This window comes from Notothenia rossii (assembly GCF_949606895.1).
Source record: "Notothenia rossii genome assembly, chromosome: 3".
Classification (NCBI taxonomy): Eukaryota; Metazoa; Chordata; class Actinopteri; order Perciformes; family Nototheniidae; genus Notothenia; species Notothenia rossii.
In genome coordinates, this window is record NC_136901.1 from 73,366,374 (window position 1) to 73,383,677 (window position 17,304).

A 17,304-nucleotide genomic window follows, 5' to 3' on the forward strand; every position below is an offset into this window, starting at 1 on the left:
ACACACACACACACATACACACACACACACACACACACACACACACACACACACACACACACACACACACACACACACACACACACACACACACACACACACCTGTCTAATTCTACATTCTGTCCACACAGGAATCTCTTCTTTTTTTTTAGTACAGTTTGTGATTTTGGCTCAGCCTTTAAACGAGGCTTAGCATTCGGATGCGGAGTGCTGCTTTTGTGATACCTTAGCTGCATTATGAAAGCAGAGCAGCGACAACACACATCACCATTGTCTGTCAAAACTATAAAGCATCAAGACCAAGGATATCTTCTGCTACAGCTGATTCTATTATCTTTGGCCTTGAATATAGCGAGATGTCCCTCTTTCAGCTGTATAACTAAAGCTTCATTACCGCGGCAGATTATATTATTCATCATTGACTCATTCCACAGGTAGGACCTAATAAGTGAAGAACAGGTGGCTGTGGTGTCTGATCAGACACCTGGCCTCAGCCTTTTGAATGACAGGTGCAGGGCACATCTGGAGGGTGGGGGGGGACAGATTTTCTATTAGCTCTCTGCCCCTCTCTCTCTCAGCTTTTGATGTATCAGAGTGAAACACAGGAAGGCCTGATCTGCTCACGAGGGGTGATTAGTTGAACTCTTTTCTATATATTTTAAAGGCCTTTAGTTATTGACGCCATATTGGGGCCAGGAATATAACATTCTTTTCTCATCAGCCATATTGCAGGAAACAAATCTAAATACTCTGTTGATTAATTATAATTTATGGGAAAACATTGGCAAGGTTGCATCTTTGAATTGTTGAGAGTTTTTTCAAACAGTGTTGACTTTAGTCTCATAGAAAATAGCATTTCACACACACACACACACACACACACACACACACACACACACACACACACACACACACACACACACACACACACACACACACACACACACACACACACACACACACACACACACACACACACACACACACACACACACACACACACACACACACACACACACACACACACTCAGCGCTGTAGCTCTCACCTCTAATCTGGGCTGTTGTGACAACCGGGTGGTTGTTCTGAACTCTTGAACTCCAATTCTAGTGAAACCAGTGAACCTGAAAGGCATCGCTACATGTGGATTAAAATGAATGATAGAACCAGGCAGTTTTATGAAAAACAAGCAGGACGAGCATTACCGGACCAGTATTGTTCCTGTTAAGAGCCAATATACTCATATTTATTCGTATTTATGATGATGTATTCATTATTGTTTTGTTTGGATGAGTGTTATTTATGAATTGATGTTTTTGCACGGTTCCAGCAGAAGCCTCTTCTTTGCAGTAGCAGGCCATCTGCTGCAGAACATGCATCCCTCTGATAAAAACAGACAAGTCTCTGAGAGGCATGACTGCATTTATTTACTCAGAGTCAGAGACCCTGCTCAGGGATAGTATATGTTAGTCAGAATCGCAGACAGAAAATAAAACAACTCGAGCCCACTTACAGTACTAGCCTTAAAAGACTTATGAGGGCCTGTTTGCATTTCAGAGCCACACAGGTGCCTTTTGTGAAGCTGTAGTGTGCTTGATGCTGAGTTGAAGAGGTGTCATATTTGGAGGTACTTAAGCATGCACTGTTTTGTTGTCTGTTCAAAGCCATACTTCAAACAAGCATGGCTTATTAAATCGAGCTAAAGTTGCCAGGACACCTGTAGATTATTGTGGAAGTGATGCGTCAAAAATCTCTTTTGTGTGCCACAAATAATTTCAAAGATGCTTGTGAGTTGTGCTTCTCTTACATCTGTTGGGTTTTGAACAGGTACACAGCTGATAAGCATGCAAAACTTTCACACATCGTAACCCAGAAATGGAGAGCAAATGTGTGACATCTTGAACATCTTTTATGTGCTTGTGTCTCTGAGCGTGTGTTGTTTCAGGTCGGTCTGAATTTTGTCCGGATTTGTCGTACTTACACTTTCTGACTGATGTGTTTCTTTCAAATTGTGTTATGCTAAGCACGTCTCCTGAACGCTATGTACTATATGTATAAATGCTGCAATCTACCTGAAATGTATCTGAGGAGTCTGGAAATCAAGCAGTTTAAATATAACCTACTTATCCCTAAAGGCTCAACAGGTGTCAAGTGCAAGGCGCAAAGTAGGAAAAAACACCTGACGACTGTATCAGTGTTCCCTATTGGCAAGATTGAAAAAAGAAAGCGGCAAAGCAAGGCTCTGAACATTAGATCAATGGAGCATATTTAAAAGACATTAGAGAGAAGTCCTCCTGTCACATCCCTGTGATAAAGTACAGGCTTCCAGCATACAGCACCGTATCTGAAGGAGATTCTCCAGTGTGTTTCCTCCCGTTCTTCATCTCGATGTGGAGATAAAGCATGAAGAATGACTTGGTCCACAATCGGGCTCTGGGTCGTCCTTCCCGACACTGGTCTCTCCCCAGTGGCCTGGGACATGTCAAGGGGTGAGGGCAGAGGAGAAGGGATAGCTGCCGGCCCCGGAGCCCCTCATTCACTCTCTAACTTGCTCACATTAAAGAGGTCTCTAATCACTGCGGGGACTTGGCCAATGATGTGCTTATCAAACGGCATATTTCAAAAAGGCATCTTAAAAGGCCCGAGGGCGAAGAGGCAATAAGAGCACATTTGTATGTGGATGAAAGGGAAAAGTTTAGACAGACCTTGCATCAGAATACAGAGGGGGGAGATCATTAGCATCTCCAGCTAAATATGCTCTACCAGAGAGGGAGAGCAAGGTAGAGACAGACAGGGAGAGAGAGGCAGAGAGGTGGTAATGGGGTGGGGTTTGAGGGCTGAGGGAGAAAGAATGGTTTGCCATTTTTCCTTTTTTGTTTTACACAGTTCAAAAAAAAGAATAAGAATAAGAGAACAAATACATTTTTGAACAAAGGCAGGGCTCTTGAAGTGGAAGCCTGTTGGGGGCGTGAGGTGGCTCCATTGTGGGTTACAACAGTGTGAAGCCACGACGCAACAGCACTCCCAACTCCTCTTGCGCTCCTCTCGCACCTCCCTAAACAGAACAGACTCAGCGCGTGAGCTTTGAAATGCGAGGAAGAGCCTTGAATCAGAGCAAGAGGATATTATGGGCTACACAATTCCCTTGTACTTTGAGGGATATTGGTTGTCTTTCTTTCTAGCATCCTGGTTATGGACTGTGACAATAATGGTTGTCTCTTAACATGTCAAAAGAGGCTGAGAGAAACACATCCTGTGGTTTTTATATTGAGGAAAAAGAGTTTTCTAAAAGCATGGCAGTATGAAACGGCTCCTGATTTGCAGCCAGGGACTAAAATATGCTGTAAACAATGACAGGAAATGCCAGATTTCAGGATTTAACGCACACCAGTAGTCTTGAGATTTGCCAAGAAAAGCTGGATGTGGTTCTATATCGGAATTAAATATATTCTTAAATTCATGATGATTTAACTAAGAGGTCAATCAAAGTGCTGATTTGATTTGTCTCTGTAGTATATCCTCTAACGTGTAAGGGAAGGCGAGAAAATCAAAGTACAGACATACAGAAAGACAGACAGACTCTTTCCATTTTAGTTGGATTAATAGAATTGTAGCAGTGATGCATATTTTATCCAAAAAGACCTTTGTTACCTTCCGTTGCTTAATTTTTGCAGCCTGTTGCTGAATTGTTAAGAAGTGTTTATACTAGACACACACACACACACACACACACACACACACACACACACACACACACACACACACACACACACACACACACACACACACACACACACACACACACACACACACACACACACACACACACACACACACACACACGCAGACACACACCTGCAAACTGTGTCAGCAGATGAGAGCGTGGGGTCCAGGTAGATCTGTTTCATGGGGACTCTGAGCTTTAACTACGAGAACACAGAGCAGAACCACGGCTACCTACACGGCAAATTTCACACAAATACATACTTACACATCACGGCAGCAGTCAGGCAGACACAAAGCGGGAAACAACTGCATAGGCTATAGACAGCTACTCTGTATATGGCACACAAATGCCTGCTTACATGTGCGCACACACACACACACACACACACACACACACACACACACACACACACACACACACACACACACACACACACACACACACACACACACACACACACACACACCTAATCAGTCCCAATTTAGAAAGTCATTTTGGGATCAGGAGACCAATTATCTTAATTATTTTCCTTTCTCCTCCGTCACTCTCTTCTTCTTGTTTTCCTGCTTTCTATTTTAGCTGTGTTTGCATTTGTGAGTCTTTTGGGTAGTGCATTTCACAACACCATATTACTCCAAAGCTCCAAGAGAAAACATTTTAGCAGGGTTCTTGTCTACATAGGCTAAAAACAATAAGCTGTTTTATTTTCATTCTCAAACATGTAGCAAGAATGTTTTTGGCCAGGGAAGAGGGGCAGATGAATAATGATGGCATGAACGGGCTGTTATTATATTCTGCTTGGAAAACCAAAAGAAACAGTGGTTAAACCTTCAGGGCTGCTCAGCTGCACCCATGCAAAAATTCAGCCCAACCTACACGGATATTGCCCAACTGTGTGTAACAGCTCATTCGCTACAGGGTGACAGCATCTCGCCAAGCACATTTGCAGAAAAGAAGGTAATTATCATGTGATGGATTTCACCTGCACTCTGTGAAAATAACCCCCTTTGCATGTCTAAGCACAGTCGGGTTTAAATATACTTTTCCTTTTTTCGAACAGCATGGAGGAAAAAAATATTTCCTGCTGGAAGTCTGTGTTTTCAACAGTAATGCCACTGTGTATCGCACAATCTTGTATGAAATGTAAATTTAGATAAGCTTAATATCTTCAAGAGCATGTTGAATCTAGATAAGAATTCCTCAGCATGGGAGTCAAGCATTAGTATTATCATGAATACAGGGTTCAATTGGAGAACAGCGATTAAAACGTAGATTCCATAAGATCATGCTGTGCAGATTTTGCTCAAATGAAAGGGTGGCTCTCTGTGATGTGTAGTTGTGGGAAAAATCTGCTAATAATCTGCTCAGGATTAACATATAGGATGATGGAATATAGCTGTCATGTATGAGAGATGTACATGATGAAATTAAGGGTGTGGTGTAATTGCAATGGTGTGAAGTACTGGTGTAATATTTGAAAGCACGGAAGTCTGACAAAAAAGTATGAGAACAAATATACATATATATTTATATTTTTATTTATATTTCATTTCTGGGAGGATATCTTGTACACCAAATATCCCATTGGCAGTTAAGCGCATTCAATGTGTTTAGAAGCCAGAAACAGTCACTTGTTTTAACAAACACAAATACAAAATAAAGATAACCACAAAATAATGAACTGCATGTATATAACATACAAAAGAATCCCATGCCTACTCAGTAGGTAACTTCAACATTCCAGCTCTTGAAGATGTGGATATTTACACTTAAGTTTTACAAAAATATACTCTATAGTTTTTCTCCTTTTTTGCTTACATTCTAATTAAATGAAGCGGTGCCCTCATAGCTCGTCCCTTTTCCTCCCTTGGATATGACTTACATTCTGTAACAAAAATATTCCCTCAACCCTTAAGGCGAGATGCTGTGCATCCTCTCTCGCGCACAGCCGAGTCACAACATCAGCAAGGCTTCACAAAAAGGCACCAAATTACGGGAGCGTTTGTCTTGTTTAGTTGTCATTTTAAATGTATTTTTTTCTTTTCTCTATTTTTCCATATAACCAAGCGATATGTCACATGGGAGAAAGAGAGAAAAATATAGTACCAGTGAATGATATTTACAAACAGAAACTAACATCACTCTTACTCATGCTCGAATACTTAAGTGCTTTTTTTTCAAACAATGTCAAAACGAATCACAGCATCATCACTACATAATAGAGAAAGTATGTAGAAAATATGGCCCTGCTCACTTCAAATAATACAATGCAAATATGCAAATAATATTTCACATCAATGGTACCGAAGAATGATAAAAAATGGAACATGGCACATGTACAATATACATATGTGGTAGCTTATGTATATCATTCAATGTCTTTTGCACTGTATGAGCGCCTGCAAGGGCGACCGTGCCACAACTGCTGGCAATCTGTTAGTCTCTTGGATTTTGTGTACCTTATGGTAGAGACCCGTCAGTGCCGGTTTCTATGCTCTCTCTGGTGAGTCCCCTATGCATTTGAAGTGCTGCATTCGTTTTACAGAAACAAAAAGAAATCCGTTTTCATCTTCTATTGTCTTTGCTAAGTCCTTGACATGTGTCTTTTTCTCTGTTTCAGGTAAATCTCAAGATTCACCTAACACTGCACTGGGAGCAGACAGAAAAGTGCTTTTTGGAGGGGAAAACAAAGTCTTTTGATGCTGATTTCTTTCCCCTCAAATAACCGTAAGGAAGGAGAGGTGCACAGAGACTATAAAAGGTTTTTATTATAAGTCTTTCTTAGCAGATCTCGATTGTTCTTGGAGAGAGAGTGCTCTGCATGTCTGATAGTGGGGTGGGAATGGGGGAGCTGTAGATGTTGGAGGCGACTGAGGAAGGGAAGGAGGAGGCTAACTGGGACTGGAAGGAATTGGACATTGACACCGAAGGGTAGGTGGTGGCGATGGAAGGAGATGGGTAGGAGTTGTGGACAGGAGAGGAGTAGCAGGAGGTGACGGGAGAGGGGTAAGAAGACACTGGAGAGGGGTAGGAGGTGATGGGAGAAGGGTAGCTGGAGGCAGGTGAAGCAGCTGATACAGGTGCTGCTGTCCCCGCCACCACTCCTGCCTTCTCCGCTTTCTTGTCCTTCTGCCTTAGGTGGATTTTTGTGTGCCTCTTCCTCTCGTCGCTGCGGGCAAACTTGCGCCCGCAGATCTCGCAGGCAAAGGGTTTCTCACCGGTGTGAGTGCGGATGTGTGTTGTGAGGTGGTCGCTGCGGCTGAAGTTGCGCATGCAGATGCGGCACTGGAAGGGTTTCTGGCCTGTGTGGATGCGGATGTGACGTGTCAGCTCATCAGAGCGGGAGAAGCGACGATCACAGGTCTCCACTGGGCAAGCGTAGGGCCTCTCGTGGGGGGGTGTCTTGCTTGGCCTTGTGGGGTATTTGCGCATGCGACTGGGCTTGATCATCTGAGACTGGTAGACACTCTTTAAGTCCTGGGAACCAGTCTGGGTGGCGAAGGCCTTGATTGTGGACAAAGGAGTGAGGGAGGGCTGGCTTGACTGACTCTGGAAGGGCTTTTGGTCAGGGGCCACCAGGCTGATCTCTCCCTGCTGCTGAGGGAAGAGGTAGTCAGGAATCATGGGCACAGGGAAGTTAGTGTTGCAGGTTTTGCCATTGGGGTAGGCAGGAGGAGGGTACTGCACTGCTCCAGTCACACTGGCAAAGATCTGGCCCTGGTCCGGGAAGATGTCAGAGTTTTGGCTGGAGTAGGTTGGGGCGGCTGAATAGATGGGGTTGGGCTCATTGTGGTGAATGGAGGAACTGAGGCTCTGAGATAAGGAAGAGGCAGAAGAGGAAGGAGTGGTGGACTGGATTGATAAAGAGGAGGATGAGGTGGTCTGTGAAAGAGCGGAGGAAGAGCTGGGGGCAATATTGCCCATCAGACCAGTGATCAGGCCAAAGATGGGCTCCGCCCAGAGGCTGTTGCTGCAGGAGGTGGCGGGCTCCAGGGTGAAGCGGCCTGTGTAAGAGATGGGCGGAAGCCTCTGGTAAGTCTGCTCTCCCACGGACTTGTCACAACCGAAGGGGATATCAGGTAACGTATCTGCAGGGAGCACAGAGAAAGAGAGGATATTAATCAAACTGTCAATATCCAGAGGCAGGGAGAGGAGGGGTCCTGCCACAGCGCTGGACAGTGTGTCACCCTTCTCTTCTGAGACAGATCAGTCAGTAGCCCACGCATAGAAAACAACTAAACTATTCACCCCAAAACTCTAAAACCATACCTTTCAAATCTCAACAATAGCTGTGGTGCAAGTTTATGATAGCATTTTCCTCCGCTCACATTCTCTCAATCTTTCTTTCATTCTTTATGTCTTCCTGTCTTGCATGCACACGTTCTTGAAGCCCATCACAGAGCTCGAGGGAATTGATTACTGAAACTGCAGTTCAGCTGGTTTTAGGAATGCAATTTGAATTGAGCTGTAGGAGTGTGAGGCATGCGGTGACTGAGCAGTGTTGAGTCCTCTGAGAGTTAGAAAGGATTTAAAGCAATCAATAAATTGATATTAGGTAAGATGTTTTTAATTTCCTTCTTTTTGTTATTTGTGGGTTTGCATTATATTAATATTATGCCCAGTCAGTTTAACATCCAATTTAGCCTGCATTTCAAGTATAAAATGTATTAACATAAGTTATAATGAAAAAAAAAGATATGTCCAGACTTGTAACTTAAAATCTTTATCAGCTATTTTCTATGATACATAAATAAACAAATCGTAATAATTATAATTAAAGCTATAATGATAATTATGAAAATATAATAAAAGTCATGCAGCTGTTTATTTCTCTTAGAGTATAGCTCAGCAGATGTTCTGTAATCTTCAGTTCAGTTGTACATGTGTAGAGAAAACCAGAGGCAAAAGAGGCAAATCTCCAGATCTTACCTCCAGCAAGGTGGTCGTACTGATCCCCTGGCTCCCCGGAGCCAAAGCCTGCACCTTCAGTTGCGGAGGTGGCGAACAAGGGGGTCCCTGCAGTGCTGAGCATCATCACTTCCTCCAGCTTGGGATAGTTATCCATGGGGGAGTGGGGGAAGCTCAGAGGCTCTGAGATATGCAGGGTCGGGAGGATCATCTCGGTCTTGGCTGAAGCCATCCTTTGCTGGTGCTGGAGCTGCGCTGGTGGCTGGTGATGAGTGCAGGAGGCTGGATGCACGCTGGCAGAGCGGTGCCTCGCAGGTGGAGGGAATCACTTAACCCAGCTGTACACTTCTGCTGGTGAGGAGGAAGATGCTTTTCTCTTTCTTGCTCCGTGACTCTTGTCCTCCAGTTGTCCTGTTGTTTTCTCTCAGAGATGAGTAAAAATCCACTTGTCTTTCAGAAAAAATCAAAAGTGTCCTTTATACTCATTCCCTAGATCCATCGAAATGAATCAACAGATCAATCTTGGTTTTGTATCTATGTATTAAATGGCTGATCCAATCAGGTGTTGACCCTCTTGGATGGATATGTTTTGAATTGACTTTCACTTTTGTTGTGATATTTCTCAGTAAGGGAGTTCTATGTGTTTGTCTATCTATCTCTGCTCTAACAGTTGCTCTTGTGGGCTCTCAGGGCTCTCTCTGAGCTGAGAGGCTTCCCCGCTCCTTTTATACCCTCTTGCTGTGACGTAGATGTCCATATTTGGAGAGGAGGAAGCCCATATTTAGGCACTGCAGTGGAGGACACATGACGCTGGCCTGAGGGAAAGCAGAGTGGAGAGACTTTATATTAAGCTCTCGCAGTAAATTGCGAAGACAACGCCGCTCTTCCTCTGTCCCGAATTAATGTATCTTCACAGCAGAACAGCTCCACCCGACAGCGGCATAATTCTTGCCCTCTCCCCGTCGCCCCATAGATTTGATTTGGATTTCCCATCTGTGCAGCAGGCTGCGCTGCTGCCGGAAAGCCCGGCTCCGCCGTGCCTTATAAGGTCGTGACTACATAAGGACCTATTCCGGTGGGTTTCCATTTCCCTGTCCTTATTTGGAACTTCCTGAGGCAGCGCTGATCGCTGCTTGGCAGTGAATGAGAGGCTGGAGTGCAAATCATGTCCAGCGCTCACAATAACTAATGTCAGCAGCAGAATCCTGCTTCCCTGGGTTAAAGCACAGCTTCAGCTGAACTATTAGACTGTATTGGAAAGTCTTTGTGCAACTGACGGAATGCTCCACGTGTTTTTTGTACATTTTGGAAAGTTAAATGCTGCTTTCTTGTGCGCTAAATAAGATCGAGAAACGTTTTAATCACAAGTGTAACAACCTAATGCATATATATCGTAATAGGCAACATATGTTCGATCAAGTTAAATTAGATGAAAAGTGACTTTTACCATTTCCTTTTAGTTTTTAGCCTCGGAAATGTTTTTTACACAGTGTTATGGTTGGAAGCTATTTTGAGATGCATAGGTCCTAGTCCTATTGATTATGAATGAGCCGACCTGTTACATTGAATTTGGCATTTGATAGCCTATAGTGAGTATATGTTTAATGCTGTGAGCCTAAAAAATATAGGCCTATCCTGTGCAAACTCTGCTGGCCTGTATAGCAAACTTCCTCTAAATTAACTTTCCATCCCTCTCGGCTGTGTCATTGATTAATGAGAACAGATAGCCGCGGATGCTGACGAGGTGCCGGGCGATCCGTCTAATTGAGGGGTGTCCCCGGCTCAATATTCGGGGAATCTCTCTGCCACTCAGCGGCCTAATGGGCCGCATTAACAACGCTGCGCACAGCTGCCAGGACGCCTGCGGGATACCGATGTTCCCCCCGGCTGCTCCAACTTCGGATGGCGCGCCAGCACTCCTCGGTGGATGCTGACGGGAAATCAATGTGTTTCCCTTGCTGCTGACTGGATCTATATGCGAGCAACCTCATTGTGAATTGTGAAACATTGGGAGCAGGACACTCTGAGGTGGCCTGAGAGAGAAGGAAAAGGAGAGAGAAAAGAGATGCTGCTGATGCATTTGAGAGGGTGGCGCAGGTAAGACCCCTGTTCTTCAAATATCCTTTGATTTAGACTCAAGATAGGCCTACTGATTTCATAATGCCCTTTGGTAACCATTTAAATAAAATGAGAGAGAGGGATAGATAGATAGATAATAGATAGATAGATATGAAAACAAACATAACTCAGGTACACACAGTATGTTTTTGGTCGTTACTGGATTGCTTTATCTCCCAGGCGTTTCCCATTTAGCCTTTGGCAAATCCCTCTGTTTACCCCCATTAGACTGATAGCAAAATGCTGTCATATATTATGGATGATCTGGAGCAGAGGCTCCTTCCCAAAATCCAAATAAGCCTGAAGTATAGGGCGCAGTTGGATAATGTGTATTGTTGTTTATTCATACAGTCAGATACGTAGACACTCTCAAATCTAATCACTGTTGACGGTGTATGTGGCACTGCACAGCGGTGTTGTTTTTATGCACGCTCACAACCAGAGTTTACATTTAGTTTTTCAGCAAGGAAGATGCCACTGCGCTTGCAGACCTGGGGAAAAACAGACCAGAAGCTCAGGACTTGATGATGGTGAGTTGCACAAAGTGACTGTAACTGTGTGGTGAGGTGATGATTTTTTCATTTAATCGTTTATTTGAACCGGGACAGTGCACATTGATGAACACTTTAAAACAAAATAATGCTTACAAGTGTAAATGAGCCGGATTTTTTAGCTTTGAGCTAATTTCCATCCGTAGTCCCATCATATACAACATACAAGAACATGACATTTATATACATAGCAAAAATAAATACATGATATGCAGGAAGAGCATGAGCAGCATACAAGCATTTACCACATGGCAGTACAATGTAGCAGCTACGACATATAAAGTGCAAGAGAAGATAAAAGAGCTACATAAAGTGCAAGAGGAGATACCCCTGTGTTAAAGTGCATTTAGCGGTGATTACACGTCTGTTTGATTCTCAACCATTCTTTAAGTTGTCCTTTAAAACTATTGAGAGTGGGACAATCCCGTATCTCAGTTGGGAGGCTATTCCACAATGAGCTTCTTTTAATGGAGAGTACATTTTGTCCAAAAGTGGTCCGTCTGCGGTGGACTTCACAGTCTCCTCTGGTTTCTGATCTAGCAGCGTCCAGTGTGTTTTTTGTTTTTTGTGCATTCCCCTAAGGGAAGGGGGGCCAGTCCATGCAAACATTAATGATACCAAATCTAAACTCTGCATCCACTGCTGCTTTCATGCTTCAGTTACCAAGGTCGATAACATTTGTGGCAAAGCAAAGAAGAAAGAGCGAAGAGAGCAGATGAGAGAACTCATCATCTGATGACAATGTAATAAAATCAGGTTAGGGAAAACTGTCGGAAAAGTAATAAAGTAATAAAGATGATAAACAGTTCACAGTGTCTTTTTGGGCCTCCCTTCCCTCTGATGCATGGAGGGGGTGGAAGCCAGATGCTGTAAGGGCAGGGGAAGGAGAATTAGTCTCTGGTTGGGTGTGTGTATCTGTGTGTGTTTGTAGATGTGTGTACGGTTCTATCTTTGTGTGTGTGTTTGATTCAGCCAGTTCATTCTCCTCAGTGTTTTCCCCATTGCTGCCCACACAAAGCAGCCAGAGGAGTCCTCCCCTGATGAAACTCCAACGCTCTGCTAGCCGGTGGTGAGAAAGAGAGGCTCTCCCTTTACCTATGCAGCCACCACACCCGTGTTCACACGGTTCACACACACAAACACACCCAGCACAAGCGCATGTTGATATTTAATCATGCACCAATCTACCACAGAGAAATAGATGAGGAAGATACGGCCAAAAAAAACACAAAGGAGGTGGACGAGAGGATTTGAAACATACAAAATAAACGGAGAGGGGACATTGAGCAAAGAAGTTGATATGTATAGATCTCGAGGAGATGGAGGCAGGTTTAGAAAAAAGAGAATGAGAAGGTGGGAAGGAAAGGTGAGGGCAATAGAAAAATTGAAAATAGAGAGACCGAGAGAATCCTCACACCCACATACCGTACGTGGGAGCATTAACAAGCCTTATGCTGGCCTTTTTTAGCAGCCACAGACAGACAGACAGACAGACAGACAGACAGACAGACAGACAGACAGACAGACAGACAGACAGACAGACACTCCCGCTCCTCCGTTACAACTCCTCTCCACCCAGGCCACCCACCCGGACCAGTAGTGCAATCCCTCTATTAGCATACAGGTGCGTTCAGCTTTGTGTGCTCCTATGATGGGCGGATGGAGATTAGAGGTTGGACGATGACAGCTACCAAAGCCTGCATGTTACATAATGTGGGATGGATGGGGGAGGGAATAGTGAAAATGAGAGAGAGAGAGAGAGCGAGAGAGAGAGAGCGCGAGAGAGAGAGAGAGAGAGAGAGAGAGAGAGAGAGAGAGAGAGAGCGAGAGAGAGAGAGCGAGAGAGAGAGAGAGAGAGAGCGAGAGAGAGAGAGAGCGAGAGAGAGAGAGAGAGAGAGAGAACCTTGTTACTTTGGAGCACAGATAGTTGTATTTTGCCAAGCAGGATGAGGACAGAGTGTTTGATTTTCAGATGATAAAAAATGAAATGTGGCATTGATGTGTTAGGATGATATCGCAAAGGGAGAGCTCATAATTAAATGGGATATGAGTGGATGCCTGAAAATCTCGGGTGGAGTGACAGGCTGAATATTAGCCTATAGCCTCAGAGTGATGGGGAGAGGAGCAGAGAACAGGAGAGGAGGGTTTTTGATAAATGTCATTTTTCTCCCAGCTTTTAAAGTGACGCCGGCAGGAGTGTGCAGCCTGACCTTTTACACACTGAGTGAGATGCGCCTGGGAAAAGACAAACTGGTGGGAGAGGGATAAAATCTGTTGGAAACGTTGAAGAAACCAAAGAGGTTGTGTAAAATATTTGGACTAATTGACATGCACGAAAATTCAAGTGGAGGAGCTGACGATGAAGACATCATTACAGTTTGTCTTTTTTAAACACTTGACACCTCTACCAGGCGCTTCACTCTTCACAAACCATGGCTCACTTATTGAAATCTAAGACAGCCCACTGCAATACAATACAGAGGATTACAGCACACCACCTGTTGCTGCGCTGAAGCAGCCAGACAGTTAGTGTCTGTTCAGAGGAGTCCAGGAAAGCTGCTGTGGAATGCTAGCTTTGTGTCAGCGGCTTATGATTATGTGGGTAAGATCACACGTTTGCTTTTACTGTGGGAGCTGACCTACTAAAGCTTTAGGCCCCGGTGACGACGTTTGAAAAACTATCAGCTCGCACTTACAGTCACTGCAAGCATCACTCCCTGTGGTATTCACCCCCAGGGCCGTGGAGCAGGGAAGGTGTAAGCGTATGACACAGAAACAGGGCCCCGGCATCGAATAGCCGCTCTATCTGCTTATCTGCCTGTCATTGCCTCCTGAAGGTGGTAGGTGACACAGAGACAATTACCAAACACAGCACAAAGCCAACCCCAGCGCGTCCCTGAGGATGTGACTCACTGGGCCCCCGGCCTGTTTGTTTGATGCTAGTGACAAAAGATCTGACCTATGACCTTTTCAGCTCCCGATGAGTCACTGGTGGTGCGCTGAAAGTCGGGGCTTCCCCACACCATGTAGCGGTCACAGTACAGCAACCGGTAACATTTAAAGGTTGCCCGAAAACACTATTCTGTGTTTGTCTGAGCTGTGTATACCAAGACTCCAGCGTGTTGACAGAACTGATATATTTTAGGTTAGCTGTGTGCATGGCATCTTCAATTTTATATTTTTTAAGTAATTCTCTGGGGTTTAAGAAGCCACTGCTCAAAACAACAAATATATGTTTTATAAATCTAATTGAATTTACCTGCCTAGATAAGTAAAGTAAATTCACCTGATGTGCTGTTATTGATTGTGAGGTGGAATTTCGATCATTTGACGGACTCAGGTACAATTTTGAGGTACTTGTCTTTATTTCTATCGAATGCCACTTTTTTGTTGTACTCCGATCCATTAAATAGATAATTATTTCTTAGCATATAAAAACATATGATAATCATTTTTTTTGCATCATTTGTATTTCTTTTAACTTACCCCATTTAACCTCTCTCAAATCTTGTGAACTTCTTGAGGGGGGCCAAACCCGAGGTTGGAAACCACTTTCTGAAACCACCTAATTGTATAAACAATAATTAAATCTAACAACGCCTAGTTAGCTACACACTTAAACATGCTGTCTATGTATGTATAGAATCAACAATATAATAATACATCAGTTAAAAGGCAATTTTTCTGCAGAACTGAAACTTCCACTCACATCACCTAGGATTTTTACACAAGACTAATACTTTTAATGGAGTATTTTCACAATGTGGTATTTGTAGCTGTCAGTCTCTTTATGAAAAATAAATCTGGTGACAGACCAAACCAGAGCCATTTCAGGTTTACTTCAAAGCTGCCTGGATGTTGTACCTTGTTGCACCGGAACAAAGCTTCTTATTGGCTGATTGACTGAGCTGACTATAAAACCAAGTGCTCTCCACACTGCTGACGTCTTCATGTGGACAGCGAGACAGACAGGAAGAGACGAGGAGCAAGACAGACAGGAAGAGACGAGGAGTAAGGCAGGCAGAAAGATGTTGCCTCAGCGTCCAGACTGAGCAGCAACTGGTTTGTTGTCTTTAGCGAACACGTTTGGGTGTGACTCATGTGCATACATAGTTGGAGCAGATAGGAAACATCCAAACTCACAGACCTGTTTTTATTCTACTGCAGTCTTCAGATTTCTGTCGTGAGTTTGCTTTAGTCCACCGTCATATGGAGCACTTCCAGTCCACATCTGTTTATGAGGAAGAGCGTGGGTTTATTATTGCATCAGATAGTCACGCCATTACCCTTGCTCACTTCTTGCCCCTTTGACGTTTTTTCAGAGAATACCAAGAAAGGGGAGATCGTTTGGTTTTTATCTTTTCCTTTATGAACTAAGAGCTATGAACACAAAGCCTAAGCTACTGAAAATTTGGTAAACTGAAGTCACCCTGTCTCTCAAAGGATGACCTGTCTAAACCCTGTGTTATACAAACAGGCAGGCGAGACATACACAATCACACACACACACACACACACACACACACACACACACACACACACACACACACACACACACACACACACACACACACACACACACACACACACACACACACACACACACACACACACACACACACACACACACACACACACACACCATCAAGTTGTTCTCCAGAGTTTATTTGAGTTTTGAGTCAGATCCGAACTTGCCAAGGCAAATAGTCTCCATGGGTCCAATGGCCAGAGCTTTATAACTTGCTGTGAAATGAAAATGACAGTTGGATGGAGGCACATCTGCCCAGGTGAGAGTTATTTGTTTTGTAGTGTTGGAGCTGAAGTAAATTGAAGGAGTAGAGAGGGTGAGAGGCAGAGAGATAAATGAGAAAGGAGAGATTCACAGGCAGAGGAAGTGATGGAAAGGTAGAGCCAGAAAGTGACTGAGACATAGAGTGGAAGAGAAAGCGACTGTCGCTGGGTTGTTGACAGGTGGGCCTCAGGGCAGGTACGACAGGTTGATTCAGGTAAGCCCCTCTCCCCCGCCTACTCCCCTTCTCCCCTCCACCATCCAACCCTCCCCTCTTCCCCAGCTTGAGACTGCAGACATGGGATAGCCTACAGGGCTGAGCAGACAGGTCTGCATCAGAATGCCCCGCAACCTTTTACAATCATACGATAATCATTTAACTCCGAGTGCCATACGTCAACAGGCATGACGGCTGACGAGGCAGACAGACAAGACGACAAACAACAGCAACACCCATCTTACGCTTCCAAGGAAGACGAAAAAGAAAAAAAAACAAGGAAGGGAAGGAGGGAGGAATGAATAAATGAATAACTGTCAGAAGCATTTGGCTCATGGGACAATGGTTTTAAGAGTAAAGGCTCGGGGCCAAATGTCACTTTGGGTCACTTGGACTGAAGAAACAACAACAGATGTTGTAAACTTAAACTGCAGCCAGGTAATGAAGCATCTTAAGTGATAATTAATTATAAGTAATTTAGTTAGCTCTATCTCCATTCTATGGAGGATCAGGGTCACAGTTTGAGTCTCTCTTTCGCTCTCTTAATGCAAGGACTATGAAACGTTTGGGTGTGCAGGTTAATGGTGCAACTGGATTAAGAAGTCTAGATGCATCCATAATGCAGGCATTTACCTTAATGGGAGAAACGTGACTGAGGAGCAGTGTTTACATTAAAGGAGGGTGAGAGTTCAGCTGAGCCGAGGGAATGTTTTTCTGCCTACGCTGGCGGCAGACGGTGTAATGAATTTCTATAAAGCGCACTGCAAATAAAAGTAAAGACACACAAAGGAGATTGCATGTTGATGGTTGTCGGGTGATGCTGACAAGGAGAAATGGGCGAGGACGGCGTTGAGACTTGCAAAGTGTACAGTTTTTGAAAGACATCAAGTAACCTCATCTGCCTCCAGTTTTTTTTAAAGAGTCAAGAGTATGGAACTGTAATCTCAATTAAATCCCAGGATTTTAAGACAAGGAGTACTGATCAAACAGGAAGTC

The 17,304-nt window shown here is 44.0% G+C and overlaps 2 protein-coding genes across 2 annotated transcripts in view; one reads left to right on the top strand and one right to left on the bottom strand.

Annotated features, from left to right (window-relative positions):
* LOC307033021 (uncharacterized protein) overlaps positions 1-17,304 on the top strand; it is a gene marked incomplete at both ends in the record, with an annotated part of 86,231 nt that overhangs the window by 3,287 nt on the left and 65,640 nt on the right. The window contains 3 exons of the mRNA XM_079671291.1: positions 1-104; positions 854-1,035; positions 3,708-3,862. The exon at positions 1-104 is cut by the window's left edge and continues 76 nt beyond it. Of these exons, the coding sequence (XP_079527417.1) occupies positions 1-104; positions 854-1,035; positions 3,708-3,862 (441 nt within the window). The remainder of the gene's footprint in view (positions 105-853; positions 1,036-3,707; positions 3,863-17,304) is intronic.
* Positions 5,242-9,499, bottom strand: egr1 (early growth response 1). Its single transcript, XM_079673177.1, has 2 exons — positions 8,655-9,499; positions 5,242-7,813 (listed from the first exon to the last, which is right to left on the bottom strand). Exons 1-2 carry the CDS (start codon positions 8,863-8,865, stop codon positions 6,507-6,509), a joined length of 1,518 nt encoding a protein of 505 aa, XP_079529303.1. The 5' UTR covers positions 8,866-9,499; the 3' UTR covers positions 5,242-6,506.

Coding starts and splice junctions, on each gene's coding strand:
- egr1 (XM_079673177.1), bottom strand. CDS start 8,865: ATGGCTTCAGCCAAGACCGAGATGATCCTCCCGACCCTGCATATCTCA. Junction 7,814..8,654: donor GTACGACCACCTTGCTGGAG/GTAAGATCTGGA, acceptor TGCTCCCTGCAG/ATACGTTACCTGATATCCCC.